Raw genomic sequence first — 27,755 nt, forward strand, 5'->3', positions numbered from 1 at the left:
GCATCACAGGTTTATTCATGCCACCGAGTTTGGTGATTTTTGAATGTTTTCGGGTCACTGGCCATAGATAATCTATTCTACCACTGTGGTGACATAATTAATGCAACGTAAGTGGTCTATTTGATAATGGTGTAAAAAATATGTAAATCAGTTAGGCACATTCAAATATGGTAACTCTTGGTTTAGGTAAATTAACTACTACTAAATTAAGATGGAAAATGATTCCGATCTGGAGAGTCAACACAATGGGAGTCGATGTCATGACTACCCTTCACCCAGATGAATGTGCGTCATCAGGCTGGCTAAAGCCGTTTTCGAAGTACAGCCACTGGGAGTTTATTTTAAACCATGACAGCTGTATCACTATAATCAAAACTAAAAAAAATCCATGTCATGTGGCATACACGTGTACAAATAAATAAAAAAATATGTGATAGTTAATATTTCTCGACTTTTGAATTTAATTTTTCCTGTTTTTCTTTCTGTGCTGCCAACCGCCGAAGATCTGATGAAACGAAAAACGTAAGCAAAGTTCCTACGGCGAGTGCAACGACACATGTCAGATTATTGGCCAATATGCTGACGTTGTTCAACAACCAACCACCGAGAACCACCAGAACGATTGCAAACACCTGGGCAGCCATGTTCAGAAGACCAGACACATTTCCTTCAGGCTCAGGATATGTCACCTCCATTCCAAATTCGAAGCCCACTGACAGGTATCCAGTCATAAAGAATCTAAAAAAACAAAAAAGAAGATAAAATTTAATGAAAATGATAGCCTATTGATAGATAGTATTCGTATTTATTTACACAACAGGTTGCGTTCAATTATTGTGTCGTTCATTCTAACATTAATTATGATTAATTTTAGGTAGCGAACGAAAAGAAAGAAAAATGCATCGATACAAAGCAGGTGACCTCTCAGGACGGTGAGGATTCCTCCCACTGCCAAAAAACCAAGGGAAAATTTTGTTGTTGACAAACCACACACTATAAGGACATCCAATGAGTAATATATAGATGTCCACAATGGATATTACGAATTTGAAATGATGTATTAGTTCCTGACTTCGATTGAAGTAAAAATTGATATTTTCGATAAAACCTGGATGACCTGTAATGTTCGGATAACAGTATTTGCAAAAATGCGTTTTAAAAATTGATAAAACTTATATAGCGTGATGAACGCAACTCGGAAGAATGGAAAGAGCCAATTGTCCCACTCTTAATACATTAAGATATACAATAACCACATAACATATCAAGGAAAGCAAAATAAACAGAAATTCCAAAGCCGTGGATCCACTAGTGCAGACGATACTAGCAATGGCGGTTAGGCAGTATGTCAAAGTCAGTGTTACCTATTACTTAGTAGATTTTTGTAACGTTCTGTATTGAATTCACTTATGTTTCGATTCGTTCACTTCAGATAATAAGAAAATGAACATGGAGCTACAAACGGTTTGAGTTAGCAGCACTGCGAACAATCGGCGTACAAAACCGCTGCGGATAAAAGATCCCATATGATACAATGTAATTACAAACCGCTCAACTGCAGCGGATGATAACTACTAGCGGTTGGAGTTTTTAAACCGTGGCAGTTGGAGATCTGCTCCACTGTGGATAAAAGAACTCATTTAACACAATGTAGTTAGAAAACGCGGTGGTTGAAGAACCGCTACCGCAAGTGTGAGAATAAAAGGACTATTATAATTTCTCTAATGATATTACAAATCAATTTCAGCCTCTTGCAAACGTTATCAAAGTATTCATTCTACATTGAGTGGCAAATATTATGTTTTTCGTAGGAAGAAATATGGTTTGAATCACTGTGATACGTTTACCAATTCAAAATATTATTAATAATAAGCTGTAAATGAATGTCTATATCTACAAGATCTGTCAGTAATATGGCCATACGTTTGATTGCATAGTAGGGTTATGTTTACGTTATTTGATTTTACTAGAAATACAAAAGTAATATTTGAATGTAGTCGTAATATTTATCACACATTACTTTTATTGTTTCTAACTGCTTATCGGCCACAGAAAAGTATTGGCAGTGGAAAATCAATTATTGTTGTGGGGCACAAGAAAGATGAAGATGTGTGCAGCCCCGTAAACGAAGAGGACCAGCTCGAGCTTAACCTTGCCTGTTAATTTAACTTTTTGCCATTTTCGATAAGTTTAATGTAAATATGTCTTCCGAAAATGCACCTATGTAATATTTAAGCCAGACATGCAAAATAGTATTATAAACACAATAAACTAAATTTCCATGTGCTTAAATTTATGGAACAGCGTCAGGATCGGGAAGTGAGTTGAAAGTATCCATATGAGGTATCTACATTACTTAGACTTCTGTATCGCTAATATTATCCTCACATTTTTACACAATTAAATACAAAATAGTTGAGTGATCGTTGCTCTACACGTAACTATGTAATGTAGGTGCCGTGTCATTTATGCTTTATTTAAAGTTATCCGAATGCTGTAGGTGTAGCTGCAGCATAAATAATATCAATGTATCCGTTGTAGCATCACTCATATCACCCTTTCTACACATTTTTAGTACAAGATACATGTGAAATAATGTTGGACACTGGACATGTAACTGTAAGTAATGAAGGTCCAGTATCTTCTGTACTTTATCTAAACTTACCCTAAGACTGTAGCTGTAGCATAAACAATGCTAATGTATCCACTGTTGAGGGTAAAAGTGAATAACAACATCCCCAAAAGAGACATACAATACGTCACCAGAGTTACGATTCTGGAAGAAATATAAAGTCAGTATTAACTTAGGTCATAGCAATTTCTCAAATATACATTGGACAAAAACGAAAATCTATCTATAAAGAGAGGTTGAATACAAAAATGACGTTACTCATGAGAATACAAACTTAGAAATAAACTGATTGATGCTGTAAAGTATGTTTCTTATCTATTAACTAAGACGAAAGGACTAAAAGAAAAATAGAGAATGTTTCGTACCACTGTAAATTAAATATTGGGACTCTTTTGAAAGAAAGCTTAAGGGCAAACAATGTTTTGAATCTGTAACATGTTAGGTAGCAATATCGGTAATATAGAGTAATCTGTTTTGATTACGTTTACGTAAAAGAACATTTTCCATGAAAGAGTTGTAACATACGCGTATCTATCTCAGTATACTGATACTCTCGGAACCATTTTACATACAAGGCATGTGAGCACACTTCACTACACTTTCAAAGAATCACTCCGCTTCGGTTCTTCTCCGTCCGCTTTTGTGAGTCGTTATAGAAGTACGTCAAATTCATTACCATATATCGGAAACAGCCTCTGTCGTACAGGTACTTTTATGTGCAGATTCAATAGAAATTAGTCTTGATAGAGGAATCCAGTATAGATACTGGACCTTAGCAAAGCAAGAAGAATTTGATGCTTAGTAAAGAAGCTAAATGCTCAGTACAGGAGCTTGGAGCTCAGAAGATGATCCTAGTGACTCAGAGCAGAATCTCTTGCTCGACAGAGGAGATTGATGCTCAGACTCAAATTATGAATTTGGTGACTTAGGCAGGTAGCCCGGAATCCAGAAGAAGAGTTTGTGGGTTATGAGTAGAAAACTATAGAGTAGCAAAAGCATTCAAGTAGTTAAAAGAAAAGTGTGTTGGGAGAAAGCTTAAGGCAGAGAAACAATCTTTAAAATGTGTAATATTCATAGATAAAAATTTTACTGGAGAAGAATAATCTGTGAGTTGTGTATTATATCTATCTTTTAAGAGTAGATATTTTATGTAAAGTATTCCTTTGAGAAATATTATAGTTGTTTTTAGTAAAAAGTAATCTTTTTTAGTATGGTGTATGGATTTAAATAAATAAGGTAATACGTAGTAAAATCAAGTATTTTGAAAGCATCTTATCAGTGGCAAATGAAAATATTTATAACATGCAATGCTTACAGAAGTGAACTGCACCATGTAAATATTAATGTATTACAAAATAGTACAGAGATGACAATTATAGCTTCGCTGGCAATATTTATTGTTTATACTAGTTTTGTTTTCAAAATATACACACTTTGAGTAAATTTGCCAGTTACCTCAGTTAACTCCTTTTCATCGATACCGAGGGTGATCAATATAGGACAAATTCCAATGTATATGATATTAAGGTACTGGTAACGACGTAAATAGAAGTAAATTCTTGGAGGTGCAATCCGTATTTCAATCTTATAGTATACTAAAAATGAGTCAATATATAGAGTTATCCGAAAAGTCATACTGTGTTTGTACAGCAGATACCTCTAGTACATTTTATACCACTTAGCATAAGTATTACCCGAAGATGATCCGTGCAAAAATTTTGTTGTATTAAGTTATTAATTATTTTGTTCAATTTATTTTTGTTATTAATTAAATGTAAAATCTGTGCATTTAAAGACACACACATCAATTTTATAAGCAGATCAAATGCTGTTCAACATGAGCATTGTACAGAAATTATATTATGTAATCTTCTCAATCGTTAATTGTTGAAAATTTATATTTATTTGCCTTGTGTTCAATATGTCGATAATTCACAATTATTACAACTACAATATTATTTGATTCGGATTCTTTGTAGACTTACTTTATTTTTTTATATGTAATCCTCAATTTGAAGATTTTAATGTATAATCATATGCTTTGCACTTCAGGATATTCTCGTATCATTGTGTTAAATTATTTATGGTGTTAATGTGTTAAATTAGAAGTCATTATTGTATCTCCATCATTATCTCACCAATTTTTCATGTATTCGTACATCATTTGTAGTATTTGTATTTGTTTTATTTCTTGTATTTCTAGTATTATCTCTTTGCATTGTAATTTATCATATATACGTATATGTTACTTGCCACTTGATATAAGGAGCATATAGCTCTGTCAATGATATTGGAATAAATAAATAAATATTCGTAATATTCGTGTGTCATTTGTACTGTTAGAATTTTTAAAATAATATTCTGAGATGTTCCAAATTAATACTTCAATAAAACACGTCAATAATATAGTTAGAATTTGCATGTCCTTGTATTAATATATAATAAATACAGCTCTACGTACTTGAATTTATGCGTTTTATCCAGAATGATTCCTCCCAAAATAGATCCTACAAGACCACTAACCACAATGATTAGTCCTACTCTCCCGGCATCTTCCTCAGAGTCCTACAAAGAAAACATTATTATAAATGATTAAAAAATCAATAAGTTTTATGGTATTAAATCAATGGCCTGATTTTATAAACGGTTGCTTTTATGTGTACTTATATAAGGCACTTGTTAGAACCCAACTTGAACTTGGTGCAGTCGTTTACAACAGTTTATCTACCATACTTGTTAACAAAATCGAAGCTCTACAGAAATATTTTATACGACTACGTTATGAAATGAAAAAGGACTACTATTCACATGTCCATATTGGTTAACGTTTTGGGGACTTCAATCTCCATCAAAAAGTAGGAAATTTATGAATAAATACTTTATTCAAATGGTATTGGATAATAAATATAGTAGCGATTACTGGTTGAAAAATGTAAGAATAACAGTACAAATTCATAGTGTGAGGAGTTGAACGACATTGATAGCACTAAATTCAAAACGTGAAATATTGAGAAAAGTGACAATGTCTTATAACAATTTAAAATGAACATATGTTGGGAAAAACAATAGAGCAATTTTTACAAAATTAAACTTATGACAAAGAACTTGATTTTATTGTTATTATATAGCCTCAGAATATCTTTAGTTATAATCTTTTATTCAAAGGACCAATCTTTTATATTGAAATATGACAATAAGCAACCAGGATCTTTTGCATGCAGGATATGCAATTTTCAGCAAGGTTGGTTCATTCTTCAAATGATAATTAAATGAAGTTTTAATTTCTATAGTTCTGTAAATTGTATATTATGAAATTGACTGTTTTTATTTTAATCTTGCTTTATAAATCAGCTTGAATCTTGTAATTTGAATATATTAATCTTTTGACAAGGGCCTTAAGGCTGCTAATATTCATTGTATACTACAAATTGTCTGGTCTATTTCAAATGATTATAGAATAGTTTTAACATAGTGTTGTATTTTAGCCTATGAACTGTTCAAAGCACTGAAAATAAAGTTGTTATTATTAATAATATTAGTAGTAGTAGTCGTAAGATTAATGCATAAATTGAAATTTGAACGAAATTCGCATTCGCTTTATTAAGCAAAAAGCAGAAAAATTAATTGAATGTTGTGATTTCCTAGAATGTAAACAATACAATCGTTCAGGGCCACGGTGGCTTAGTGGTACAGCGTTCACCTCTGAGGCATGGGGTCCTTAGTTGGATCCCAGCCTGTGCCAAGTGAGCTTTGTGGTAACCAAACACCGTGTGTGTGGGTTTTCTCGGGGTTCTCCCGTTTCCTCTCACTTTCTTCATTCCACCATTTCATTCATTTCTTATTATCACCGTCTCCTTTAGCCTAACCGGCATAATCGTTGGACGTAAACTTAAAGATTTCATTTCATTTCAATACAGTACAATCATTCATACCACCCTAACGATAACAACAAGATTTTATATCTTTTCCTAACCAATCTAGATTAAATTGTGTTATTTAACAACCCCTGAATTCTAGCAACGCTAGATAAATATTATTCACAATTTATTGTTGAAATACCTATTTATGTAATAATTTGTAATACAACTCGGAACAATATTTTAATTTATGGCTACAGAAAGGTTAATATTACAGTAATTTACCCCGACCTGGGTAACTTTACAGTTAAAAGCTCATGTAATGATGTCAATAGTCTAGTTCGCCTTGTGTACACGAAGATTAACACTAGTTTTGTAAAGAAAATTCCAAAGAAAAATAGAAACAAAGCTTCAACACATTGTTCCTAGATAAAACGAAGTTACAAAATTTAAGATATAAAAAAGAATGTTACATTAAGTGTACAGAACTAAAATCGTATATAAAATTTTAGAACTGTATAAAAATGATAAAGAAATTGTGTAACTAACGAAAATACAAATATCTTTTGCTATTGTGCAAAAATGTCATTGGTATGTGATTAACTCTCAATCAGTTAGTTAAAAGATTATGTCATAGTGATGGCTGCTATATGAAATCGGTGAGGAACAGAACTATTTAACTTTCCATAGCTGTGCTAAACACTACTATCCTATAACAAAACAAAAACATGGAGGATTAAAGATGATAGAAAGAAAAAAATGTTTTCAAATTTCAAGAAACGGTTACTGGTTCTATAGACACTATAAATATACATACAATTGCACTTATTTGACCGATGAACCATAGAAAACTAGGAGTAGACCCGAACACCTGCTAAGTCCATCTCTCTTACTACGGGTTGTACTTCACCTAATCTTCCCTTTATCTCATTATTCAAAGTTATAACGAACTACGGTACTCTCCTAATTGGAGAAACGAGCAAGAAGCGTGTCTTTTACCAATGACCTCTGCTGCTTCTACCACCTGGAATCGAACCAAGGGAATGACTCCTGGATGTTCCTCACCATCATCTTGATGCTACTTCTTCCCAACATCACTCTTTTATCAGGATCTTGTGTATTCCGTTGAAGTTCTAGGCAGTTGCGATTAAAAACCTTCCAACCTTCCGTTCTCCTCTTAAACAAATACTAATCTATTAGAACCTGGTCCTCATTATGGCTTAAGGGGATTATTTTGCTGGAGCCACACAACTTCCAACGGTTTATGGTTCCTGAACACAAGACACATGTTTGTCTAATTTATTGTTCTCTCTGACACAGAATTGTACATTTCTATAATACAGATTTGATCGTATAATAAGAACAGACACAGTCCTTTAAAAACTATAGGTTAATAGTAAACAATTTCTTGCTCTGATTAAACCACTTGCCTCAACTAACTAGTGACGATATGGCAATGATGCATTCACCACTCATTAGACGATTATAAAGTTAAATTCTAATTAATTACTTAACTGTCCATAAATAGAATACGCACTTTAGAGAGGTTATTTTATCTACCATTATACAGGTCCCAAAAGTAATGGTGAAAAATGAAACCACAGATTCCTGGTTCCGAAACAAGAAAAAAAGTTTATACGACATGTAGTCCGGAGGTGGACAAGGGTGGAGCTAGACATTGGGGGAATGGAACTTCACACTTAGGGAATGACACTTGCCGATTTAAAAACGCATTGAAGATACGTGTGAACAGTTACGCAACACACCGGGAGTTATGGAATGCATTCAAAACTCACGATTGGCATGCTGCATAGATATGGCAGGACAGCACTTTGAACATGTTCTGTAGGTACGTTTATTGTTAGCACGTATGACCAAGTAGTTTGTAGTGCTATTCTACGAAAGATACTACGTTACAAATACTTGTGGATTCTGCCTATTATTTCATTAAATGATACGACTAGTTACACTTGATCTTATTTCTATCCTCTCTTTACAAGTTCTATCTGGTATACCACTTTCCATTCACCCTGAGATTATGCATCTAAGCTAAGTGATCTTTCTTTTGACTTCCATTGTAGATGTGCGTGCAATCGTGCCATGGATAACATTTTTTTCTGTATGGTTTCATCTTTACTGTACCGTTTCATTACCCCTGGCGTACACACATTCGGTGAATCCCTAAATGACATATGGAGAATCTCTAGCGCAGTTAGGTAACATGCGTTTAACATGTCAAGCTGATATGATGTTTTATATCTTTCCGAACCCCCTTCCTAGCTCCTAACATTATTCCGCTGGTTGGTGTAAGTTCCTTTCCCCCACATTCGAAGCTGTCTAACTCTGCCCCTTTCCATTTCCGAACTATATGTCATATAAACATTTTTTCTTCTTTTGGTGCCAGGAATATGTGGTTTCATTTTTCACCATAACTTTTGGGACACCCTGTATATTCACGAATTCTGCATACCTGGTGCGGTAGAATTAAATGACTGTAGTCGTTATGTAAAGTTCATGACAAATTTGCGAAAATTTCTGACATATAATTGATCTCCAAAACAGATGTCGTCGAACTGACAAAATTTAAAAGAGAGAGAGAGAGAGAAGAATAGAATTCGAGACTAACAATGAAAGCTGCCTAAAATACGATGACACTGAGATAGAGTTTATTAGCAAGTAAGTCACAGCTAATTGAAAGTTAGACATAAACAAAGAAAATAAATCTAGGATAATATGACTGAATTTTAATACTTAAAATTAATAAAATTTAATTAGATTTTGCATTATGAGGTTAAATATTACGCTTTTATCTTGGTTTAAAATTTAGAACAACATAAAATAATTTGGAAATGCAAAATATAACTAGTTCCTGAACAAGCTTAACCTAGATATAATGCAAGCATTTACAAAATCAAAATTTCTTTCAGGAACAAGACAAGTTACTCTTCCACCTTATTGAACTTGTAAATAAAATTAAAATACAATGAACTAAATTTAAATATGAATGAAATTTTAAAATATATTTACAGGTGGAATATAAAGCATACGTAGAAGTACTTATTTGCTTATCATGTGATAAATGTAGAAAATTGTGTTACGGTGTAGCTATATTATCATTTAATTGCAACAAAGAAATATATTACGAAACTTCCTCGTTTTGTAATAAAACCAGCCTTAATAATTTATTATTTATTTTATCTCTACCCCCCTCTTGTCTCCAAAAGTCTCTCCTTGTATTTAAAAGACTGCCAGGTCATAAATCTTAAGTGTCTTCTCGAAAAAAACGAAACTTCAACAAAAGTGTTGATTCTGTCTGTAAATGATTGGGTTCGGTTTCGGGGGGAGGTATTTCAAAATTGTAATTTCTGTTAAACTTGGCATCTCGAACAGCTTTATGTTGTGTAATTTCCTTTATTAACAACAAGGAAATTTCTTAACCTTTCCATGTTCTCTTGATTGATTGATTGATTGATTGATTGATTTTTTGAGTTTGACGTCCCTTTTCAGCAGCGAGGCTATATGAGACGTGGACCTACTGATTAACGTGGAATCCGAACCACATGAGCTCCCGCCGGGAATCGAACCCGGGCCTCTCATGTTCTTTTGAATACACTGAGAAAAAAAATTGTAGGTGGCATACTTAAAAAGATAGGTTACATGCGTAATTCCTGTAGTTTTTGGACTTAACGTACAGTAGACGTATAACTGAAAACGCATGTTTTATAATACTTTCTGTATAAGTGTTCCATCCATACGTACTTTTCGTATGAAACAATGTAGGCGGTCAGGATCTCACATACAAATGGACGTATATAACATATAGCTGACGAAGGTAACAAAAGTATATGCATGTGATATACGGAAAACTGTTAGATGTCAGACATCCTGCAACGGCATGATGTAACATCTAAAGGCAGTGCTTATGTAGCATATGGATAACGTATGATCCGTACTGATTTCTATAGTGAGCAAGAGGATACCGTAAATTTGTACAATATACCGCTGTCCGGAGAACGGATTTTTCTCTGTGTATGCATTTAAAAACCTCTCTATTGTACGGTACGTACTACATTTAGATTCTCAAAGTTATTCAATGCTAAGACTTTATCGCCAAATCATTAATCACTATGGTGCTTTCTATAAGGGTAAGTATCTGAGAATAAAACAGGAACACTTACTATAGAGACTTGAAGATGGTTTAAAACATAATTTTATCATTAGAATGTTAAAGAATTTCTGACATGCCGCTTCAGCCTGTGAGTTCTAATTTAGCTTTTGATGACAGGTTAGAATCACAGTGGCTAAGAAGTATACAATATAGCTATACTATAAAGCCAAAAGGTATATAGTAAAATCGTCCTCACTGGTCGAATGGCATGTTTCCCATCAAATCCTGGACAAAGGAAAAGAGAGTTCTGAAGTATGCACCACGGTCTCCTAATCCCGACCCATGATCTTTTGAAAAACTTGAAACTTGATATGAAATATTCTGATTTTAACAAGAATAAAGTCCATGATTATATGTATGTATGTATGTATAATGCGTGTTTCCGCGGGGGTAGGTGTGTTTTAAAAATACCTTAATGGAAAACACCACGTGTTATCACTTTGTGAAAAATATTTTATCGTCGCAACAGATATTAAGAAAATTTAAATTGAAATATATATATAGACGGATTTTTCCTGTTTTAAAATATGAATGCGAAATACGAACGATAACTCGCTTACGTATATGAACGTAAGTTGAGGATATTTGAAACTACAGGTTAAAGGTATACTAAAACACAGGCCGAATGTGTTCGAAAACATATGCTAATGGTGTTGAAAATATAGGCTGAAGATGTTCGAAAACACAGGCCAAGGGTGTTCAAACACAAAGACTGGAGGTTTTTGAAAACAAAGGCTTGAGCTGTTTGAAACCATGCACTAAAGGAATTCGAAAACAAATTTTTGAGGAGATTCCTTGCAGCAAGATTAGATACACGGATAGGAGGAAATACATAAAACTATGTCCTTCTTTCTAGTCTGGATAAAGGCCTCAATGGGAGGGCATTGAATGCACTACAATAGTCAGTTCCCACTTTAAACTGTAGGTTACATATTGCATAAGCAAGTTGCTGACAAACGAGCAAATACAAACTAATAAATCCATTATATTTGTGGATAATCAAATATATTTCGACTAATTGGATCGAAACATCAAACGTTAGCGTCGTAGGTACCTGTAGAAACACTAGGAAAGGCGGATACAAGTAGAACGATTGTTGGAAAACCGTTAGGGAAAATCCTTTGGATAGGCTGAGAAAGAGATAAGAAATAATTTAAATCATATCTAAAGGAAGTGGATTAAAAAAAATAGATTGGCACAAAATAAGTTCCACTAACGGATCTTTGTTTCTACGGCTTTGAAACAGTTGTTTCCCAAATTCACAGTGAACGTTACAAGTGGTACTGTGACAATCTGGAATATCGGTCATCACGGAGAGAAAATAAATACTGTAATAGTTGCTCCGTGAGACGGTCTTCTCCTCTCATGTATAATGATTAAAAATAGCAAAATATTGTAAGGAATTTGGGGACCCAAAATGGTGCCCTTTTTCGAGTTCGACCCAAAGCAACTTAAAGAGTTTAAGTCCTCCCAGTTTGCGATTGCCGTATGGGGAGAGGAATAAAAGTTAAGTATGAAGAACGATCAAAATAAAATTTAACTTACAAGATGTATCAATCGTAGATAAGAGAAATTATATACTTTATTTCTTTTTAGCAATTATAAATACTGCGGTAAGTTAACATTAGCATAGGAAGGTGTAGTATAGTAAACGTAAGATAAAATAATCGGTTAAAAATTTTAAAACATTACCTGGTAGTAGGTATTGTACCAATCGGAATTAAGAGGGGCGAAAAGAAGCGATCTTAGCCGGGAAGCAAAGAACAATTGCATCATATACGTTGAGAAAACATGGAGTGAGTAGGAACTGTAGTTTTGGTGCTAAAAATAACTTTAATCAAAGAACGATACACGCAACCTGATATAATTAAGAACATGTAGTAATTAACTGCCCTTAAAGTGGGAGGAGGGAGTGAAGGCCATTGAACTGTTATAGTTAATATGAAGTTAAAAATTAAGTGAAATATGCCGCTGAGCTTTCTTTCCTGCACATTGTAAGTTTTTCTCGGGTGATGGAATGAATTTTCTAGAGGACCAGTAAGTTACAAAGTTCGATTCTACAGCACCTAGGATCTCAAGGTAACATTAGTTTTCTCTTTAATTTGGAACTTATTGAAATATGCATTTAGAAGATTATGTTCGGAAGTTGAGACGGCCATGTGATGCGAAAGGTTCCAGGCGAATAAAAGTGCTTAGAGGAAAGTGACTGTTGTTAGTTAAAAATTTCATTTTGGACTAACTGACGAATTAACTTTTACAAATTGTTATAAAATTTCCAAAATTAAAACTATGAACCTTTTTAAAATTTCAGTTTCGGAATTTCACTTTTAAGGAAAAGGGGAATAAAAATTAATGTGATCAGGCCTGTTTATTGTTAATTGTATTTACAATCTTTAATGTAAGAATAGTCTACGTTGCTTCCAAAACAATAAGTCTAAAAACATGATCGCTTAAAGTAGCTAATTTCTGGTCAAGCATGGGTCCTCAGTCACCGGGAGGATAGAATTAATCCTTCCTCTCCCTTCACGTTCACTTCACTTACTCTCGTCGGAATTTAAAATGCTGAATTTACTAATAGACTAGCACCTCTCCATATCAAATTCGCGTTTAATTGTTTTTTAATATTTTATTTTCGTTTGTTGTTTACAATGGTTAGGTCAGTTTTAGCGTTGTTAATGGTTGTTTTGCACAAGGTTCCGAAGTTGGCCTGTCGATTGATATTATTAGGATTCTCCTAGTAATTTTAACATATGGAGAGATAAATCTGGGGTGATGTTTAGTTCGTTTGTTCTGCTCTCTCTCCTGATGACATGTTATTAACGTAAATGCTTTCAATAATGGAATTACATGAATCTTGTCCATTCCCACCCGTAGCGTAAAGAAATACTAATTGGCAGATATAATTAGTAGTTGAAAATTCGTGTGATGAGTAAGTGAGACTAAAGAAGTTGAAATTTAAGGAGCCAAGGGCACAATAGTTAAGTACCTGAAGAATGTTTTTGTTCAGAGACGTGTTGTGCCTGAGACGGACAGATTGTCCACTCGAAAGAAAATTATATTTGATTTCTTCAGTGTGGTTTCTGTGAGCCCGGCCATTCTCTATCTTCACTGCTGCTACTTTCATAGGGTGCTCGGCCATTAAGAAAGCTATTGGGTGAGAATTGTATTTAAATTTGTGAACCATAGTAGCACTTATGATGTAAAAGTTTGTAATAGTTCTTCTTTTTCATTATTGTACGTCAGCAGGCCAAGGAATTTTACCATCCCCTTTCTACATGAGTGATGTAATACAAGTTTGAAATTTATTTTTAAAAAATTAATACTAAATTATGAACGAAAGTTTAATTTGGCCAACTTAATAACTCGCTTTTGTTTATAAATCAAGTCAATATAATTGAAATTGTGCTTTATCCTATGTAACTTCAAATCTTCTAAATATTTGGAACATAGTGGTACTATAAGATTTGACTAACTGAAGAAGAGTTTCATATTGTACGAAATTAACTAACCATAACCTTGACCAAATTATGCTTTGGAAATTTAGGAGGTGTATTAAAATTTGGTCTATCGTATTGAAATGGTAGTGAAAATTAAGACTGATAAAGTTAAAACTGAACTGAGAACTAAATCAGAACAAAATTTAAACCTAGATTTTTTTCTATTATTATTTCTGTGTGCTTCAATCATTTTCTTCCCCGCGCAGGAAGGGGAGCTCTGCCGTTGTAGTTCTTTTATACCAATAAGTTTTGGTTTGTCTTCTATTAAAGTAATGGTTATTGCATTTTGAGATAAAGATATCCTTTAGTTATAAGTCGAATCACTACTATGCTGCAAGTGTTGTTTAGTGTAGGGAGATAAATGTGGATTGTATTAAATATTTATGATGCTTCCCTGAGTTGTTTCAACGAGAGAAAGGTCCTGATTTATCGGTTTTTCTTCTCTTTTTATACTTTCTTTCTTCATTATTACAGACTTTATTTTTACTTTTTTCCGTTGCGCAAATATAATTAAAGTTTATAGTGGGATTACCTTCAGTATCCAGGAGTGTGTCGAACCTAGACCAAACCTTTGAAGAAAGAAAGAAAGCACCAATACATCTGAATCATCACATGTTCAAGAACATTCGAAGAAACGTGGTGAGGTCGTGAGGCGTTTGTGGACATATGTTTTGAGAGTAGCGGGGAACACAGCCAATGTTGTTTTTCAGTTCTTCCATGTTATCCGAACGACTTTTCATTTTCATTAAGTTCATATAATATCCTATCATGTAAACAATTTCTAAGATTATTCTAAACAACGTATTCAAGAATACTATGTTATGTTAAAGGCTACTCACCGGGAAATAATGTAAGATGACTTGGTTGAGTAATGTTGAAATTGTGCAGAATACTCCATCATTGAACCCATATCCGAAGAAAAGAAGAATAAAATTTTTATTTCTCATTAATCTTTTCATTGATTCACCATAACTAACTGAGTCTTGGGTTGACAACGCTGCCTGCGCTGGGCTGGGAGGTTCAGCAGGTTCACCTTCAAAGACTATAAACAATTTATAAATGTATGTAGGGTTGCCAGATCTTTGGGCATTGCCCGGAGTTTCTGAGTTCGAAATACATTCTACGGGTCTACGTGCCAACGAACGAAATCGGCTGGTTGAACATTTAAATATCTGTAATTAACCATCTATGTCATTTATACCTTATACTGCATATTGTAACTAGTTATTTACAAGGACTATACTTTTTATTGTAACAAAAGGCATGTTGTACCTGTATTTTCGCATGGCACCAACACTGTTTAAGATTTGACAGAAGTATAGCACAAACTTAAAATTAGTTTGAATGGAAATAAGTACTCTGCTTTCAAATCGATTTATATCAACACTCACTGTTTTCAACTCGGACAAGTAAATACACTTACAAACAAGTCCTAACAAAATGTGCCGATCCACAACAAATAAAGTTATTTTTAAATAGTCTCTTGTTGATTGTTGATTTTTGTTACAATACAGTAGTTTTATCGTTCCTTAGGAAAAATGAATGAAACAAGAGAGCGGCGAACAAAGCGTAGCTGCAGAGTGAGTTACTTTTTGACATTACGTCATCACGCATAAATTATTTAGATTTATGTGAATAGTTTGTGAGGAAAACTTCCTTTGTAAAAATGTATGACTTTGAGTGGGAGAAAAGCGCTGGATTTTAATATTGAATAATACGAAGAAACCATGTGAAAATAAAACACTTATAATGCGAAAACGAAGAGGAATTGTGTCCATGTTCAAGTGATATCTAGGTGCCTAGTGCTGACCCAGACTTTTCATTAACAGTGACAGTTCCAGATTAAAGAGGACAAGAATGACAACCAGAGCCAAAAAAAACTTCAAGGAATAGCAATGCTAGCAACCGGTAAGTGAGATTATGAAACTAGGTTGACCATACATTTTTTTATTTTCATTGTTTGATATTGCTGTCAGTGACTTACGCAGGAGTGGGTCATGGAGATCCGATGTCCAAACGTCCAATAATTTTTGTGTATCTACTACAATTTTACGCAATTTTTTCCATATTTTCTGTAAAATTTACATTCATAATGAATTTCGACTCCCTCAAAAATTCTCCTCGAAATACATGTCTGACTGCTGCTATTCAACAGGAAAAAACTCCAGAAATTTCTATATTATAGGAATTCCTGCAAATTTTTCGGTACAATAGCACTGAAAGAATATACGGAATATGGATAAAGTACGTGGAAAATAACCGTGCTAGGTGCTTCTACGCATGAAAAGAAACATAAAACTTTATGCAAGAAAATCCAGAAAATGGCTTCTATTTCAAGATAAGGTGGGTGGGGTACTGGAATTCTGTAAAAGTGAAGCTTTGACACTCATATTATCAACTATGATTCAAAGAGATGCGGCATTCGATCCGAAAGGAAGTCAATAATGCCCTGTCCAGTGATGTAAATCAGATTTCTGCGGGGGAACGGCAAATAAGAATTCCCAAAGGCAACTTAACGACCACTTTTCTGAGAAGCCTAATTTACGTCCTCCAGGAAATACCATTTGCCACCTTTGCACAGGTGATAGTGATTATGCCTTAGTATTTGTTATGTCTGATACAATTTGAATGAGGCTCAAAGAATTGAATTAAATGTTCACTGGACAGATGGGAGAATTATCTTGAATGTTATAGCAGGGCCAACAAGAGATGGTCCCTGAAGTTTCTTACCACATGCGAAGGTAAAATGCAGCCCCTACTTTGGTGCTATTTTTACCAACCATGGTCACTTTGCCTTACACCGTTAATTAAATTGCCATTATAGATACACTGAAGAAAGTCGTGACACATGACTAGTGGCAACGCCGTTGCGAGCAGTCAGAGACCTCTTGCTGGCTCCTCTTTAGCATTTAAAATTTTTCGTTGTATGAAAGAAAATATAATCCTGTCTGAACGACCTAAAGTATACGTCTGCATAGGCAAAGTTATTGAGAAGCCTGCTTCTCAGTTTCTTCGTTCATTTATCCCATGCGTTCCCTCAACCTGTAACGTATTTCTTTACTCTCACAGTTAGGGTAAGCAGAAAACCTAATGCTAAAAAATTCTGGTTGTGTCAAGATATATTTCTGGAATAAGTAAGTTTCTACGGAAGGCATTTTAGACGACCTGAAAATAACTAGTTCTTAACAGTAACCTACATGACAGAAAAGTTTTGTACTATTTTAGAATAATTTATTCTCTAGAAACAATAGATTTGAAAGAAAATTTGAAAAGAAGATTTGAAAAGAAAAGTGACATTCCGTGCAGAGTCTGTACATACTATGTTTATCAGTTGACCTTGTTGAAGAAAAAGTTTAATAGTTTCCAGAAGTCTTATAAATAGCCCAATATTATATTTAAAGAAAGAATAAGTTCAGTTCTCAAGGTTGATTTTATAACGACTCACCAAGGGTAGTCGTCAACCTGGTTCGTCTAAGTAAGATATACAAATATTGAGTGGTAGTATTTGTTTGCATGTAAAAATTATCTTTAATAATTATATAGCATTATTCTCACCTTTTCTATTAGAATGATAACGTCGATGAACGTTGCTAAAATGGTTTATTAGCTGATATACTTTATAATATATTTTCCTTCAAACTGTCAAGCACACAAACTTGCTGACTAGGTATCCATAAACATGTACATAGCAACAACTATCCCATAATATTAATTTACATATCTTAAAAACATTCTTCTTTTGTTATTATTAAATTAACATTCTATTAAGTATAGTGCACATGTATGAGCACTTTCTGCCCACGGTACAGGTAATTATTAATCTATCCAAAGTATTTTGTTATATAAAAATGTCGCCCGACAAATGGACTGAATATAAAAGTCATGAGTGAGCTTGGCTTTTATCTTCAAGAACCACTGGTCCGTTTACAATAGTGATCTTAAATTACATATGTTCTTTATATTTTGATCACACCTCGTATATATCTTCATTACATTTCATATATATATATATAGATACATTTATAACAAATCTTATGCTTCATTAATACTTATCTTTTATTACATTAATTATATTTATTTCATTATTATCAAAAACATCGTCGCTTATTAATATAATTAACGAGGGTGAAACACGAATTACTATGATTAATAGTTTTGATCATTATTAAAACAGTGATGTTACAAATAATGTTTGATCTTTTAGGGCGCATTAAATAACAAATAAGTTAGATGTTGTATTATAATGTATACATTGTAGCACTAAGAAGTCATAATAAAGAAGAATCTTGTTCGGATAATATATAGGATAGCTTATAAAAACAGTCGTCGAATAATTAGTTTTATAGAATAGATCTTCTTCTTAACATAATCTTTGACAGTTAAGTTTTCAACACAAATCAAGCTAATATAAATAACCTTTGCTTTTAATCATTTATGAATTAAATTATAATTCTTACATATATTAAAAACATTTGAGAATTATCATTGATTAATGAGAATTAAAGAAAATTAAATTGAATAAAAATAAAATAAATGTTCATGAAAATCTATAGCTGATATGAATTTAACCTAATTTCATTAACGGTAATCAGGTTACGTTCGTACTTGCATACGATTCTAATAAAGTACATTGTACAGCACAATCATGATTATGTCCCGTATTATTGTTCTGTACAGAAATTACTTCAATACCTGGATCTTGATGCGAAGTGCCATCTCTTGTCCTCCCATTACGTCTATCCACGTAGTTCGCTGTATTCCTGGAATTTCGCCATACATTTCGTCCATTTTTAAACCTATTTTGATTATATGGTCTAACATATGGATTGCTACGATTAATTAGGTTAGGCGGATTCCCTACATAACTTTGCCTATTTTGCTCGTTTTGATTGCTAGAGTATATTCGGCTTAGGTTATGTTCCGTATTACTCACACTTCGGATATTTAAATTCCGAACAGGCACCAAATGATCTGAATTATTCTTATTTTTACACATTCCTGCTTGTTGATTCATGGCATGGTATTGAGTTTCATAGCATTGGACAAGCATTAATAAATGGTTGAAACTCATACACTGTGTGGAAAATAAGATCTGTTGTAATTTAAATGGAAGCAAATTTCGAATCGATGCTATTATTCTCGATTCCGATTGCAATGGATTAACGACCTTTAATTCGTTGTATGTATTTACAACAAACTCTACAACAGATTTATGCAATCGAGGATTGAAGTGTTGATTTCTAATGGTGGCATCTCTATTCGCAAGCAAAAAGTCATTTTCATAATTGGCGATTAGTGCCGCTTTGAATTCCTCATATGTACTGATGTGATCACGTACTGCTTTAAACCATAATGAACAAGGTGGGAGTAGTACATGAGGGATTAATTTCATATATTGTGATCTATCTATACACATAATATTGCACTCGTCCTGGAATTTTTCTAAGAAAGAAGTAGCATTCTCGTTACACTTACCACTGAATTTGCTCATAGCTCGTATTTCACTCATCTTAACACTTAATTTTACCTTCCTTTTATCATTCCATGTACCCATTGGGTGACAGTTCCTATTCATGACGTGATGTGTCGTTACACCATCTATGTTTCGCCCTTCTGTACTCTTCGGATGTATTTCTTCCAATATAATATCTTCATCAGACACCGGCGAAGGCGAGTTCATCTCTGGTGAGTGGGGAAACTCCATGCGATCACTACACATGTTATTACGGTATGTGTTGTCCTTAACCTGTAGCATTCTAATTTCTTCCTGTAACGTAGCTATCAATTGCGTATTTGCACGTATATTGTTAGAATTATTGATGACCTGGATCTTTTGTTGTTGAACAGAAGATTCGGTTACTTCTAAATCCTTTTTTATATCGCTGATTTCTTGTCTCAGGTGATTGTGATTACCCTGGCATTCCTCCGATATTCCTTTTAACTTTTCCTCGAACTGCGAGGTGATATCGCTCATCGTCTGGATAATTAATTGTTTCGTTTCATCCGACTTCTGTTCCATCTTCTGTTCTATCGTCTGCTTCAATTCTTCGTATTGCTTGTTAGATTCATCAGACTTCTGTTCTATTCGTCTACTTAATTCTTCGTATTGCTTGTTGGATTTTTCGGAGTTCTGTTCTATCGTCTGCTTTAACTCGGTAGACGTCTGCTTCAATTCTTCATATTGCTTGTTGGATTCTTCAGAGTGATGCTTCATCGTCTGCTTTAACTCGGTAGACATCTGCATCAATTGCCGCTGTAAGACTAGCAAGATTCGGTCTTCCGATGTCAATCCTGATGTTACACTAGGTTCACCGTTGTCACTATTAGTGGATTCATTCTCCATTATTTCAGTGTCCATTTTCCTTACAATTATTCTACCACTTCTCAGTATGGTCAAAATTTGTATTCATTAACTTAATTGTAAAAGTAAATTCACCCTTACTTTACTTCGGGGTAAGAATTTATGAAAAATCCCGGGTGAGGTAAACCAAAATTTTTAACTAATCCCGGTGTGAAGGCACCAAAATTTTTATAACGACTCACCAAGGGTAGTCGTCAACCTGGTTCGTCTAAGTAAGATATACAAATATTGAGTGGTAGTATTTGTTTGCATGTAAAAATTATCTTTAATAATTATATAGCATTATTCTCACCTTTTCTATTAGAATGATAACGTCGATGAACGTTGCTAAAATGGTTTATTAGCTGATATACTTTATAATATATTTTCCTTCAAACTGTCAAGCACACAAACTTGCTGACTAGGTATCCATAAACATGTACATAGCAACAACTATCCCATAATATTAATTTACATATCTTAAAAACATTCTTCTTTTGTTATTATTAAATTAACATTCTATTAAGTATAGTGCACATGTATGAGCACTTTCTGCCCACGGTACAGGTAATTATTAATCTATCCAAAGTATTTTGTTATAATTTGCTAAATGTATTTAGTCTACTTCCAGGAATATGTTTCATACGGAATCTAGGGCACGATGGGATACATTCACTCAAAACTAAATATCTGATCACCTCACTTATTGTACATATCTGCTGTAACGTTTAAAAAGTGTCATTCAATCGTAATAGAAGACTGAAGAAATGTTTTAGACAGCCAATGAGTGAAGGAAAGAAATCTGATTAATGTCTTTCTTTGACGGATGAATATTACTAGGATCCCCACATCACAACAGACGCATGTAACATCACGTGCTATTGATTATAAACAACCTAGCAGACAACAAGCCGACACGGAAGACACCGAAAGAAGACGGACCTCACGGAAGGACCCCAAGTGGACAGATAAAAGGAGGACCACCGAGGGACCCGGCATCAGTCGACCAACTGATTGCCTAACCTTTACCTTCCTATGTCGCACTGGACTAGGAATTTCATCTTAATCTTATAATCCGAGTCTAACCTACAACCTGCCAAAGTGTTCTGGAAACTGCCATGAGTGGAAGGGGCATCCGGCAAAACATTTAATATTCCTTCACTTGGTCATTGAGGAAGAGACATTGAATTAGAGACACTTGTATTTATTATATTTTCTAATAAAACTTGGTGAAGGGGAAAAACACCCGGTCTATCATTTGACTCTACCAAAACATTATAATATGAACGGAGAGACTGAAACAGCTACTAAAGCTGTAAGAAGATAACCTTGAAAGAAATCCATACATCACATCAGACTTTGTTGTTAGATTTTGGTGTATATAAACGCTGATAACGGAAATGTACTGATAAGACGAGGCTGCACTGCTGGAAATCATATTAAGCCAGAATTTGTATTTTACTTTGATTTCCATATCAATTTTGTTCTGCTAGCGCTGATTTGAAAACAAAATTTATAAGAAATTTAATTACCGATGTTTATAGTCCATTATATAAAAATGTACTTATGATACTATATCAGGTTTACCAACACAAAAGAAAATGGATCTCGAGGTGAAGAAAACACGTTTCCCAGTTTAGATCACCCCCAATAGAAATAATGTCTAATGCAAGCCGGAAAGTGAGCTATGATTAAAATAATATTTATTTTTATTAATACTTACAGAATATCAGTAACAGAAGAATCACCGTGGCGCAAATGGCTACAGCGAAGTACATGACGTACAGATCGCCACCAACATCATCCAAATTGTCATGATTCTTCACAAGCACGGGAGGCAGCAAGAAGCCCAGGGCATTCCCAATCTGGAACCAGGTTTGCGAACATCTGAACATTAAGAGAAATTCAACGTCATCCATCAAACTACTAATAATAATTGTTGATATATTATTTAGCCTATACTAGAGTCTACACTGTACAACTATCATCATCACTGTTACTATTTTTTTCATTTAAATGTATTAATGACTACAGGCAGTGGCTATTATAAAAGTGTACAGCGGGAAAAGGTAGAAAGAGGAAGCAAGAAAAGAAGGCATGTACAAAAGACGTGGATTTCCATTTCTTCTGCTTAATATTCGCATAGAAGAAACAATAAAGGAATTATTCACGGAGCTGTCCTATTTTGCAAGACTAGATTTTTAAATTTTACAGAAGAAATATCCAATGTTACTACAAACGAGGAATGTATAAGTAACCACAATTTATGGAGATTTTACTTGTAAGTTCCGTAATAATGTTCAAAACACCAAAATATATGTTTCTAACCACGTAAGAAAACCATAAGAAAGATATGCGTAACTATGCGCTTCAAGTCATGACTTGTAAAGATACAAGTATCTAAAAGCTGTTATACAAGAGACATAAAAAAGCAGTGTGTTCCCATTCCTATTATCTTAGTACACACGCATACTCACCATCGCTGATGCGCCTCTTTCCTATGAATTCAACCGCACTACCATTGTTAGGAACAGAATTAAACTACCCGTTTAATCTTCCTCTAAAAACATGTTGCATTTTGCCTCCTTTATTCTCTAGTAAAACCACAGACTACTACACAGACAAGTTTTTCACCTCTTGCTACAACAGTTTCTCACCTCTTGCTACAAACTTAACATCCTCCCACCTTTGATTAATACATTAATCAAACAAATATATATATTACATAAGGTACAGTCTCAATCTAAAAATTTCTTAGGGAATTTCACTTGCCTACCACTCCTTGTGGTTACAGTCTTTTCAACTTTAGGTACACTTGAAATCCCTTTAACTTTCTCTGCAAGTAGTTCCTCACCGGAAGTTATTTCCAAAGGAAACACACGTTGAATGGGTCGAATCATCTCACCCGATGAAGTTTTCAAACGAACAACTCTGTACAGTCCGTCTCTACCAGGATACACGTCAATGACTTTAGCCAAAGGCCAAGCCACTCTCTTCTTATCTTCTAGCTCCAACAGAACTACATCACCTTTCTTGATGTTTTGGTAAGTATCTGTCTTCCCAGGCCGTTGTATTAATTGGCTTAAATATTCATTCCGAAAGCGTTTCCTTAAAATATCTCTTAAATTTTGTTGATGTCGAAATTTCTTGTCAAAAAAGAAACGATCCAAATTATCTAAATCTGGTACACCTACACTAGAAATATCTTGCAAGAACATTGCCGGTGTAATAGGAATGGGATCATGTGGATCATCAGAAACATAAGTCAGGGGTCTTGAATTTACTGTAGCCTCACAATCACATACAATGGTCAGTAACTCCTCATACTGTAGAGATGCACGTCCCAATACTCTCCTTAGAAGCCTTTTGACAATCTGTATAAGTCTTTCCCAGAAACCACCCCACCATGCCGCTGTAGGCGGATTGAATTTCCATTCGATTCTTCTTACTGAGGCTTCTCTTTGTATTTCATTCCAGTCCACTTCATTGAGCAAATTACTTGCGCCTACGAAATTTGTCCCATTATCACTAAACACAATTTTCGGACGTCCTCGCCGAGCAATGAACCTTCTAAATCCAAGCAGGAAACTCTTAGTGGACAAAGATGTGGTGAGTTCAAGGTGAACAGCTCTTATCACAGCACACGTAAATAGGATAATCCAAGCTTTTGTACCATCTTTCAAAATAAGAGGGCCACTTAAATCAACACCGGTCACTTCAAATGGAGAAGCATCTCGTATTCGCTCTTCAGGTAGCGGAGCGGGAATGCACTGAATCCCTTTTGTCTCATGTCGTTTACATCTAACACATTGAGCAAGAATCCTTTTTACCGTTCTTCTACCTTTGAGAATCCAAAATCTTTCTCTGAGAGAAGTCAATACTACACTTACACCAGCATGATTCACACTGACATGTTGCTCAAAAATCAGCAATTCCACCAATTTATGCTTACTAGGTAGAATCATAGGGAACTTAAAATCTTCTTCATCCTGACGTTCTGTTAGCTTCGTCTTTACTCGGTAAATACCTTCCTTATCCTGGAAAATATCAAGAGACTTCAATTCGGACTTCCTGTCACTTGAAAAACTTTCGTCTTGTACGTTCCTGATTAAAATTCGTTCTGCTGAATTAAGCTCAATAGCTGTCAGCTCTCCGCAAACTCGTTCATTTGATTTCTTTGCATTGTTACAGAATCGAATAATCCAAGCAACCATTCTTACAATCTTTGAATACTTCGAAAAATATCTACAGTACCACGGATCTACTTTACTCTCAACGTACATGCTCATCACCAATCCCCTTTTTCTTTCAGCACTTACTTCTTCTTTATTTGTCATGACAGTAGATCGAGGCCAATCTGTTTCTTCTTGCTTGAGCCACTGGGGACCCTCCCACCATTGCGATTCTAAAAGTTTACTAACTGAACATCCTCGGGAAGGCAGGTCCGCCGGGTTATGTTGCCCTGAAATATGACGCCAATCTTCTACATTTGTTAAATTGCGTATTTCCTTCACCCTATTATTAACAAATGTTGCCCATGGTCCTTCACTCTGTATCCAACACAAAGCTGTAGATGAATCCGTCCAAAAATATTCTTTGATCTTTTCAAAACCCATTGCTGTTTTCACAAAATTCGCTAAACGAGCTCCTATGAAACATGCCAGTAATTCTAATCTAGGTATAGTGATACCCTTCAGTGGCGCGATTCTCGATTTAGCTTGCAATAATTGTACTGAAACAGTGCCATTAACCTCAGTTCTCAAAAACACTACTGCAGCATAGGACATTTTAGATGAATCACAGAATATGTGTAAACTAGAAGATTCTATGTCTACAAACGAAACACACCTGGGTATTTTTACAGTCCTTAACAAAGTAAGTTCTTCTAACCATTTAAGAAACTGTTTGCTTGTTTTTTCCGGTAATTCAGTATCCCAACTCAACTTTTCTTTCCACGTTTCCTGTAACCAGAGTTTTGGAAAAAGAATAACAGGACAACTGAAACCAATTGGATCAAACACTCGTTGCGCAAAGGACAAAACAACTCTTCTCGTTACTCGTTCAGGAGGTTTCTCACTTAAGTTTATGTCACAAAATAAAACATCATCTTGCTTGTCCCACAATAAACCTAGAACAGATATTGGTACACATTTCTGTTCTTCTTTGCACAACGTAGTATGCTCCCACCCTCTTAACTCAAATTTTCCTTCAGCCATAATGTTCGTTGCTTGTTCAATAAACTCTTTCAATTCATTTTCAGAATCAACGGATGTTACACAATTATCAACATACATGGAAGTTTTAAGCTTCTCAGTTACACTACTATAAGGATAATTGTATTGTTTCAAGTGGTGGTCTATTACAGCATGCAAAAGAAAGGGACTACAGTTAACTCCAAAAACCACCCTGCGGTGTCGAAACACTTTAATCACCTGTTCTTTATAATCTTGCCACCACAAAAAACGTAAGTAGTCGCGATCTGCTGGATTAATAGAGATTTGTAAAAAAGCTCTTCTTATGTCCGAAACAACACCTATTCCTTTCTTTCTGAAATTCATGAGAATGGCAGGAATAAGTTCTAACATATTAGGTCCCTTTGCTAGACAATCATTTAAGGAACGAGATCCCTTTTCTTTACACGAAGCGTCAAAAACAGGTCTAACATTTGTCGTGGAATTTACTTTAAAGACTCCCCGATGAGGTAAATAATGCCCTCGATTACCTAACTCTTCTTCTGGAACTTCTTCTATAATTCCCTCATTTTTCCAGTCTTCAAAAATTGCGCTATACTCATCAAACTTTCCATCCGCTATTAATTTCTCACTTGCTTTTCTTAGTCGCTTCTCCGATAGATCTCGGTTATCGGGAATATCACTGTTGCCATCTAGCCAAGGTAAACAAGTCTCATATCTTCCCTCTTCGTTAACAGTTACAGTTTTCTCAAAATGATCTAAAACCGCTGCGTCTATTTCACTTTTTCTCAAGGTTTCACAGGGGTCAGAAATTCCTATGGCTTCTAAATTCCACAAATCTGCTAAACGTGTATTTTGATTCAAAAGAGTAAGAGTCACCATAGAATGAACACTTTCACTCATATGCTCGACCAATTTTCCGACTACTACCCAACCTAGCACAGTTTGAATAGCAGTTAGACCACAATCTAAGTGATGCAAAGTTCCGGTATAAAGTTTACCCATAACATCAGCACCTAGCAATATTTCGATTTTTGGAGAACCGACACCAATATCTGAGACAATTATATTATTTGCCTTCAACTCTTCAAGCCAAGGACCTGGTTTTAGTTTTGGTATGGGATTACAAATAACAGTTGGATCCAAAACCTGTATTTCAACTGCACCATTACCTACCTTACCTTTCAACATTATATTGTAACATTTATGTTCTGTTTTCTTCGAAGAACCACCTCCGAATAACGCATGTATTACTTGTTCAGTTTTCACTGGTGTGTAACACATCTCTAGCAGTACTAGACAAAATGTAGGACCGCTGAGAACCTGAATCAATGAGCGCCCTTACAACGCGCCTTTTACCGTTAGCTTCCAACACTACAGGTAAAGTTTGTAACACAACATCTTGTGTGCAACACTGATTAGACAGGGTAGCTTTAGGTTTCTCTTCCTCCTTTTCCGATTCGCTAGTATCCTTACGTTCGGACGGTAACTCCGCGCACATAATCACCCAATGTTTTTGTTTACAAATAACACACTGCACTTTTGCTTTGCACGCCTTTGAAAAATGCCCAACTTTTAGGCAAACAAAACACGCTTTTTTCTTTTTTACGAGTTCTTGCTTCTTGTTCAAAGAAAGCTTTGAAGCATGAAAACATTCCTTACTTTCGTGATGCTTATCACAAAAAATACAACTAACAGAATTTTTATTTCTTTCACCCACAAACAATTCACTCGCGGTCATAACGTGCTCCTCTTCTCTCTTCTTTTTCTCCCTCTTATTGGAAGCTTCCATTAACTTGAAACCCGTTTTTGCAAGTGATATTCTTTCCTCACCTTCAACTTCCGCTCTCAAGAACGCCAACAACTGGTTTAACTTGTCACCATATGTTCTTTCTTGCCCATCCTCGCTACTTATTGTGACACTAGCATTTCTCAACCACACTCTTAAAATGTCCTCTGGTATGCACGATTCAACCAATGGAAATAACATCGCAGCATACTTATCAGTAGTCATTCCTATGGATTCTAGTGCTCTCAAGTACGATTCAAGTTTATCATACAACTGTGAC

The 27,755-nt window shown here is 34.7% G+C and overlaps 1 protein-coding gene across 1 annotated transcript in view; it reads right to left on the reverse strand.

Annotated features, from left to right (window-relative positions):
• Nucleotides 1–314: 314 nt before the first annotated feature.
• The window catches only part of LOC145673970 (choline/ethanolamine transporter flvcr2a-like), a 38,549-nt gene continuing 11,108 nt past the window's right edge, over nt 315–27,755 (reverse strand). The window contains exons 3-7 of the mRNA XM_081743910.1: nt 22,218–22,359; nt 14,994–15,196; nt 5,094–5,197; nt 2,666–2,776; nt 315–738 (exon numbers count right to left, since the gene is read on the reverse strand). Of these exons, the coding sequence (XP_081600036.1) occupies nt 438–738; nt 2,666–2,776; nt 5,094–5,197; nt 14,994–15,196; nt 22,218–22,359 (861 nt within the window). The 3' untranslated portion in view covers nt 315–437. The remainder of the gene's footprint in view (nt 739–2,665; nt 2,777–5,093; nt 5,198–14,993; nt 15,197–22,217; nt 22,360–27,755) is intronic.

Source organism: Thermobia domestica, chromosome 1, assembly GCF_964235325.1.
Source record: "Thermobia domestica chromosome 1, izTheDome1.hap1.1, whole genome shotgun sequence".
Lineage (NCBI taxonomy): Eukaryota > Metazoa > Arthropoda > Insecta > Zygentoma > Lepismatidae > Thermobia > Thermobia domestica.